At 32.4% G+C, this 9,093-nt stretch overlaps 1 protein-coding gene across 1 annotated transcript; it reads right to left on the reverse strand.

The window, feature by feature from the left end:
• Positions 1-3,302: 3,302 nt before the first annotated feature.
• Positions 3,303-6,414, reverse strand: LOC131844523 (uncharacterized). The gene is made up of 6 exons (XM_059193436.1): positions 6,315-6,414; positions 5,860-6,043; positions 5,230-5,360; positions 4,779-4,842; positions 4,308-4,425; positions 3,303-3,506 (listed from the first exon to the last, which is right to left on the reverse strand). Exons 1-6 carry the CDS (start codon positions 6,412-6,414, stop codon positions 3,303-3,305), a joined length of 801 nt encoding a protein of 266 aa, XP_059049419.1.
• Between the last annotated feature and the right edge of the window lie 2,679 nt (positions 6,415-9,093).

The raw sequence follows: 9,093 nt of genomic DNA on the forward strand, positions 1-9,093 counted from the left end.
AGAGCAAACATCATAATCATAACAAACATCCATCAATCCACATTTATGTTAGTAAGACCGTTTATATCTTCGTTATAGAATGAACCCACCGTCGCCTCGCGAGCGTCATCCACCACCGGAGCCCCGTGCGCGTCAGGCGCCTCCGCCCCCGCGCCGAGCTACTGCTCAACCACCACCACAGCCAAGGGAGCGTCAGCCACCACCTCAGCCTCGAGATCGACAACCGCCACCGCCGCCAAAATCGTCCAATAGCTAAGCTTCGTAATTGCAAACAAATAATTAAATTTCCATACCGTAGACTGCATTATGCGAAAATTATACTATTTCGTAACTCATTTATTATAATCTTGTGATACACCAATAATACATTATAGGCTGTTAAAGAGAATAATTGTAAGTTTTATATTTAAAAGTATCGTTTATACTTTATTATTCACAAACTTTCGCGTTTATAATTTTAGTAATATTTGCATGTACGTATGTTTGACTTTTCCTTTGGTATAGGTAAATTCGACCAAACCTCGGTGTTTAGCACAATAACGCTTAGCATACTGTTTTACTTCCGATGGTCACTGATTCGTTTCTTCGTACTGTACAAACATTTGTATTCAAATTGATTGTATAAAGCGTATTTAAACGTTTTTTTTATTCATAAGATCACAAATACTTGGGTTTTAGTATTATGTGCATTTATCATCTTACAATAACTTATCCATATTTATATGCAACGTGTATGTAGGTATACATATACATAATCAAATCATTGCAATAAATAAATCTAGCAAATATGGCCCAACAATCAGCTCGGGGAATAACCGAATAGGGGAATTCATAACAAAACATTCAGTAAATATATATAAATCCTACTACTAGATAGTAGTATAACTACAGATACAGATAAGAGAACATTACATATATATACTAATGAAAAGACAGCTTTAACGCCTTTAGCTGTCTAGCACACAGCTTTGTTTCCAATGGTTGCGAGTTCAATTCTCGTTAATACTTTTTTGTAATTATTTGTAAATATGTTTATTGTTTATAGTCTGTGTATTTCTATTAATTTGCAAAAACTAGGACTACATAGCGCTAATATTATAGCTATTAATACCCACAGGGAGCGTTTGTAGGGTCTTTGAATTACCGATATTCGGGAATTTTCTATGACAGAGTCACACAGAATTTATTTTTTGAGAATACCACAATCTGCCTTCGTCTATTTAAGGTACATTCTGACTATTCTTTTTTTCTATGTTATTGCTAAGTTCAATATAAGTTTATTGTAATATATTAGATCTAACTACGTATATCTATTCCAAAACTAAAATCTTGTCGATGACATCGTTGTTATGTTTATATTAGAAATAAAAACACAATAAGTGTTTATTTCAATATTTTAATTTTATATTTTGTTATTAATATACAATTTTGTTTTATTTTACCTGTGAACCCCGAAAAATATTGCATTGCAGGTTAGTTCTACAAATGTACCTACTTATTGAAACTATATTATCTTTAGTGCTCCCCACTTTTCATAATGGTGATGTCTACCATGAAGACCTTCTAAACAAATTGGATCGTCTTCTCGGTAACTTTATCCGCTTCATTTTTAATTTGCGAAAGTTCGTTCATATTTTTCTTTTCGTTCTTTCGTTCACAGCTTAAATGGTTACCTATCCGTTAAAGTAGAAATGCACATATACTATGTAGTCTTTATAGCATGCTGTACTATCATAATTCTCCTGAATAGCGGGGAAATACGATTATTAGTAATGAGGTCAGTGGTCCCATTGCTAACAATGACTTGACATTCATGCGGTTCTCCCTGGAAATCTTATTATTGTCCGCCCATTCCATTATTATCTACCTAATAGCTGTGTTAATTATTAATAGTAAGTTGACGAAATGGCACATTTGTTAAGTGGCAACCAATGTATGAATATAATAAACAATATAGATGATAAATACCTACCTAACAATGGACCTGATATTCGGGAATTTATATGAATAGGTAAAATATGGATTAATCACAAAAGAACAACATTATATTCTGTGATTCTGTCCCATTATCTGCTTGTTTGCGTAAATTACACGGATTTCCTTTGTGTAGGCGAAGGAAGTTCGCCATAAATTTAGCAATGTTAATCTCAGTCGGTCCGTAGCAAATCTACGAGAATCATGTTGCGTATTATTTGTTTTTTTCTGTTGTTGCTGATAACAGTTGCATTATCGGGGCCGAAACTTCAAAGTTTAGAAGACATGCCAAAGGATGTCGAAGAGGAGATTGTGTTAAAGATCGGTTTTGAGGATTCTCCAGCATGGTTCGAAGGTGGTGGATGCCCGGAGGGATACAAGAAAGATATTAGGGGCGTTTGCCGAGAAGTCTGGTACGATACTTATGATGGTTTTTAAAGTAATTCATACTTTTCCACGAAAGTACCTACTTATATTATAATAGCAATAGGTTACCATACTTATACCCAGATTTTATAAATGTATATATTACACGTTATTGACACTTATATTTGTTATTTTTATTGCATTAGTAGTAAATTTGTGTTATTTACGAGAGTGTCTTTATTTAACTTATTTCTTAGATTAGTTCCTCTAACTTAAAAAGAAATGTAATTGCGTAATTACGTGAAGATAATAATAATAATAATAATATTTATTCATGATACACATTTACATTTTAATTTACTGTAGTTCTACACTAGGCTCGCACGCCTGTATTGTAGAGACTGGAGTGACTTATTATTGTGTACATTTTACATGTTTACACTTTGTATTTATAGCTATGGGACTTGTGTGTAAAAGATATAGGTAACTATTGAAAAAAAAATATACACGGAATTAAACACAGAACCTCCATCTTTTTTCAAATCGGTTAAAGATCTATATTTCAAGATAGAGTATTTATACGAATTTATAACTTTTATATGCATAGGATGGTACCAAATTGTTATTTTGGGGACAAATACAACTCTATGACAATATCATTTAGATCATCAGAGCTTGTAATCTTTCTCCATGCAAGCTCTACCTATTATTTAGATAATGCTGTATGCATTATCTATCCTATATATATATGCATAGAAAACAATTAGTTATACGGTTAAACCTACTGATGAATACCAATGTTTGAGCCGTACGGGGATCGAACCCGTTTCCTATTCGAAGAAGAGGCAGTGCGCTAATTCCTCACCAGGATCATTAAAGTGATTGGATATTGAAATAAACAAGCAAGATATGTATTAAGGAGGTTTTATTTTATACAGTACTTAACGAATTAGATTCTAATTTTATGAAGGCATGAGAGGTGCGAGGAACTTCCAGGTGTCCAGTTGATCGAGTATAGGGTTTGCAACTGCGATTATGGCGAGGGAAGCAATTTTTGAGATGGCACCCTGGAAACGGTTCACGTACCCAATGATTACATCTTCTGTTATTGCGTTGACAATTGCATCCACATCTTCACCGCCGCCAATCACTCCGGTCAGCTGGGACTGTAATTGGAAAGCGTTTACTTAATGGATCAATGTAGGTATATCATTTTGTTTAATATCACTAACACTAAGGATATGTGAGACTACAAAGATTCGGTGCGGAAATTCGACTACTATTACTGGAATCGTTATGACCTTCCCTAATAGCATGTATGCTATCTTATCAGTGCTAATAGTTATCAAACGCTGATGTTATCGGTTCTACACCCATACGACATGAGTTAATCTTCTAAACGAGGCATTATTAGGCAATTAATAGAGGTTGGAAGTAGTTTGGATTGGAATGCACACTTTACCGAATTTTATATGCATATTCAGGTGTGAGAATCGGTTACTATCTATTTTTCATACCCCTAAGTGATAAGGGTTATCCAACCCTATCATAATTTTTTGGGCAAAAATTTTTATTTATATTTTTTTATTATGTGTCATTAAAAAATACATACAACCCTAAATTTTCACCCTTCTATAACCAACCCCTATTTTTATAGGGTTATTAAATTATAAGGCAAAACAACGTTTGCCGGGATAGCTAGTAAAATACAAATCAGATAAAGAGACTGTGAATGAGTTTACGGCTATTGAGTTATTAATTATGTAGCTTTATATCTACATATAAAGCTACATGATCAGGTAAGTCAAAGTAGTCATAAATATGTATAGTCAAATCCTAAGGACTAAAATTCTAAGTAGGTACATAAGCATCACGCTTCTTGTCTTTTAAATTAGTTATCTACGCTTCATAAAGTCATAGAAAATGTATGTAATATTGAAGTAGATAGGTATAGAATTCAATATTACCTGGAAGCTGGGCAATTGGAAAGCCGGATTCTCGATTCTGTCAATTAGCACAGATTTTCCATCGTCAGATTGTTTCAAGTATAGTTTAGATTGCAGTCTGAAGTCTTCAATTATAAATCTAAAAGCAAAAAAATAACACATTTGATGACACATTACGAATCTGTACGGAAGTTCATTTGTAGAAAACAGACAGTAGGAAGAAGGTAATGAAACTTCATAATGTTTAGGTATTATACTAATTAATATTTAAATGCTATTTTTATTGTTGACTTATTAGATCTGCATAGTAGGTATTTATTACTTATTATTTGGTAAAAAAAATCACATTGATTTAGTTACCAGGAGAGACTAATCGTGAGGTTAATAGTCTCCGGATCCGAAGACGAGTTAGAAATGTGAAGTTAGTGGAAAGTAAAACTGGTAAGGGCGGGAATTAGGTCGTTATCAGTAGTATTTAAAAAAAATACCAACCTGGCATTGCCTGTTCCGTATAATGGAATAGCAGTCAAAATATCACCAACTAAGTCATATACATCTGAAAATAAATAACATAATAAAGAAACTACTTATTTAAGCCTACCTAAGAAATACTGTGAGGGTTTCTTTGAATATTTCAAGTAGAAATTAACAAATTTAGTATTTAACTATATTTAGTAATTAACAAATTAAGTACAATGTTCTAATAATCATATTTAATATTTTCAAAATATAACGATGAATGGATAATAAACAGTAAGTGAGATTGAGAGATTTCTATTTGTTTAAAATATACCTTTACAGGTGAAACAATTTTTAAACTTATGTAAATATTTTAAGTGTCAAAATCTCAGTCAAATCAAAATTTATATAATAAATAAGTAATTAAATCAAAATTAGTATAATAAGTTATATTAACTTTGGTTTAATCCAAATATTTATTTACCGCTGCTAATCTCTAAGCGAGGAACGGATATGTCCAAGTCGAAAGTAAGTCGTCGCAAAGACAAGTCACTTTTGTGTACTACAAAGTCTCCTACGCCTGAAGCAGCGATTCTCTGAAGCTCCAAATCCAAACTGAGAAATAGAAGATAAATTTAATTAATGTTCAATAAATATGTTTCAGTCAAATCATAGGTAATAAAGAGAGGTGTGAAAGTGAGTAAGATTTTTAGAATGAATGGTGCTCTCGACTGTCTTAGCGGTTGGCCGATAGAACGTGAATCAGGTTAGTAGCTCAACACGGTGAATTTACACAGCGTAATAAAATCTCAGCCGAATTCACCAATTAATTTAGGAATTAGTCACATTGATCCCCAGGGTGGACGTCGATATCGTACTGATTACATTGCTATAAACGCGAGTAATCTGGTAAGTACACAGATATAATCGATAATTAAAATAAAGCACATCGGTCTGTAGTTCCCATTACTAAGCATCGTTTTGTAACATATTTGAAGCTTTATACGTTTAAAAGGCGAAAGCACTCAGTTCAATTTGACAAATGAAAGTCATTTTTCTGATAAGCCACAGTAGGTAGGCATTGTAATTTTGAGATTTTCAATAATACACTTACTTGAGAAGTCCAGCTGGAACCTTCAGGGCCAATTCCTCTATATAGAGCGGGTCCAATGGCGGAGTCCCGAAGATAATAGAGCCATTCTTGATTACATATCTGATATATTCAAATAGTTGACGTACAAGAATGTTCACCAGTATATTTCGACTAGCATTGTCCTTGTCGATAGCTAAAGGTACATCTGATATGGACAATAAAAATATATTAACGTAAAATTTTCTAATTATACGTATAAGATACTTATAAATTGCACATGTGTAATAAAACACGACGTACCTGAATACAACAATAGACCACCAATTCTCGCATATAAAATTCAGAATTAACCATTGATTTGAGAATTTCCCCGTTTTTTGTCGGCTGATTATTGTGCAGTTTTATTAATCAACATTTCGTTACTACCTAGTTAATACGCAACTAATAATCTTAATATAGGTTATAAATATACTTACTTGGTATTAAAGCATTTTCCTCTACTACATGTGGTACTGTCGCGGTGGAGGCTGCGGCGACGAAAGCGCAGAATAGAGTGAATACAAGTATAATTTTCATGCTGAAATTGTAAATATCTGACATTTATTACATTTTACCGATGTGTTTCAACCGCCAAGTCGCTTTCGTTCATAATTCTGTGCATCGGTTGAATCGTAAGATAGATATTGCAGTAAAATTACAGAGTATGGAGGTATAATATGTTAGTCCCCCGTAATAGGGCATGACGTTTGTGTATATAGGCGACGGTTCTTTAAATTATTATTGCTGCTAAATGTTTTATTTTCAGGTTGGTAGTACACGAGCTGAGTTCTCAACTTTAATCTATGTAATAACATGATGCATAACAACTGTAGGTACCTATATGTATATTGAAAATATTCAGCAGGTATTCAGTATATATTTTTTTTTATTGAAAAGGATAATAACTTACTACTACTATTTTCGTTATAATATATCGCACTGTAAATATTAAGGTACAAAAAGCGGAAAATGACTGAACTACTTGGTTATTTCATTTAGCTTATTGCATAAAATATTTTTCCTATTATAAATGAATTCCAGTAAGTCACAATTAGCTATAGTGAGTCACATAGGTATAGTACCTAATTAACGATAACTACGTAACTTATGCAACTTAATTTTCTAGATTTAGTTGGTTGATTTTTACGTTCATATTTTTTAAATTATGCTATGGAGTTAGGAGGAAACCTTAGTTACTAGTACACATAATATTTAGTAGTCGGCTATGAAATATAAATTTTATAAACTAACAATGCAAGATTTTTTAATTTCCTATTCTGTGGGTTATATGTAAGAGACACTTACTTGTCAGCTCTTTCACTGTTCACCAGCTACTGTGACAAGTTTGAATCATTACAGATATTAAAACGTTGTAAATCGGAAATAGGTAGGTAAGTATTAAACAAATAACATTAATTTGGCAAACAAATAGATTTTTTAATCTAATTAATCATAACCGAATTACTATCAGATTGTATATGTATTATCATTGTAGTATTTAAATTTCTAATTGTTTACACGGTTTCATTAATAAATAATATATAATCAGTTTGGATAACAGATATTTTAGATAATTTTTATTAACTATCACAACTGACTTTGTGTGCCTACATGACTAGAAAATCTGATTGACTTGACTATACTTGTTATTCTAAATGACAAACTCTGGATATACCTATCTGGATATAATACCTATGCAAAATTGAATGAAGTAGGTTTAGGCAGTTTTTATCGAGGCACAATGTATCGGTCGTCTTATCATCGGCGTGAGTACATCTGCTTCACTTATTTCATGCCGCCAGCGCAGTCCTCCAGAAAGGCAACACAAGAAGTGCGTGCAAATATATCATGTGCGTCACATAGTGGTGATTTTCAGGTATATGTATATATATATATGTATATAAAGGATAGCATCCTTCGACTATATACACAGATGCATCACCAGCAATGCCATTGCAATACAAAAAGTTGAATGTTAAAATAACGAACAAACAATTTTTATTAAGCTGTACGTATGTGACGAATTTAAGGAGCGAAATAGATTCTGGTACCTGCTTACTTTTTATATTATGAAATATCCACAATGTGTGTAGGTCTGTAAGTTATGAATATATAAGCTTTTACCAGCGACTTATTCTGCTTTTTCGAGTTAAAACATAGCCTAATCCTTTAGTAGGGTTCGAGTAGTTTCGTTAGTCGAAAAGATACAAACAGACAAATAGTTATACACATTGTCGCATTTATATTATGGATTAAAGTGTTTTTAAAAATAATAAAATTCATATCTATTATAGTTGTTGGTCTGTTATTCTAATAAAGATTAAGATTAACAATGATTCCGTGTTAACTCATTTTAATATATGATTAGGTATCATATTATTATGAAATGGCGCTTTATTATTAATCTAAATATCACAAAGATATCAGGATGTTCATATGCGACTATATATTTTGTAGGTACCTATCAGTTGTTAGTAGGTGTACAATTTACACAATATTTACGATTGTGTGACGTTTTAGATAGCTAAATAAAAGAGACGAAGGGTTCTATTAAACTTAAATTTTCAGTTGAGTAAAAATACATTACTTAATTATTCCCTCGTAACAGACACATATTCATGTGATGCATGTACAATGTACATGCACGTACAATATGTGCGTTGTGGCCTAAGGTTTACTAGGCATCCGACTTCGACCTTAAAGTTCGTGAGTTCAAATCTTGCCAACTTCGTGTCTCAATATATTTCTGGCTAACCCCTTGGCGAAGAAAACACCAATAATAAACCAAATTTATCCAAGGGTCGGTAGGGTGAATGTGTACCCACGGACACTCGACAATGGCTCTAAGTATCATTATTATTAATGTATGTATTTATTAGTGTTTATGTATTATTGGATAGATGGTTTGATAGTTTTCACGATGCGTTGACGATACCTATATTTTTCTAGGTTTTGATTTTGAACTGATTTGTTGCAGTCGTAGCATAGGTTAATATGTTCAGGTTAATAATGTAGAATCGAAGAGTTAATTTTGTGAACAGGTAGGTAAGGTTTCAAAAATAAAAGAATATACCTAATTGAAAGCGACTCATTTGAACATCATTCAATAAATCATCATTAAGTGCCTTTATAAGGACAATATTTTACTGCGTCAAATATAATAAATTTATTTTGAATATCTTTTTACAGTCTATCATCGATAATATGCCAACTTAC

This window comes from Achroia grisella, unplaced genomic scaffold (assembly GCF_030625045.1).
Source record: "Achroia grisella isolate CSIRO2021 unplaced genomic scaffold, CSIRO_AGI_Agris_v1 utg402, whole genome shotgun sequence".
NCBI classification, from domain to species: Eukaryota; Metazoa; Arthropoda; class Insecta; order Lepidoptera; family Pyralidae; genus Achroia; species Achroia grisella.

What these genes read in the sequence shown, in the direction of transcription:
- LOC131844523 (XM_059193436.1), bottom strand. Translation starts at nt 6,414, where the DNA reads ATGAAAATTATACTTGTATTCACTCTATTCTGCGCTTTCGTCGCCGCA. An exon ending in GTTCCAGCTGGACTTCTCAA is followed by an intron (nt 5,361 to 5,859) that starts GTAAGTGTATTA and finishes TCTATTTCTCAG; the next exon opens with TTTGGATTTGGAGCTTCAGA. An exon ending in TCGCTTAGAGATTAGCAGCG is followed by an intron (nt 4,843 to 5,229) that starts GTAAATAAATAT and finishes ATTTATTTTCAG; the next exon opens with ATGTATATGACTTAGTTGGT.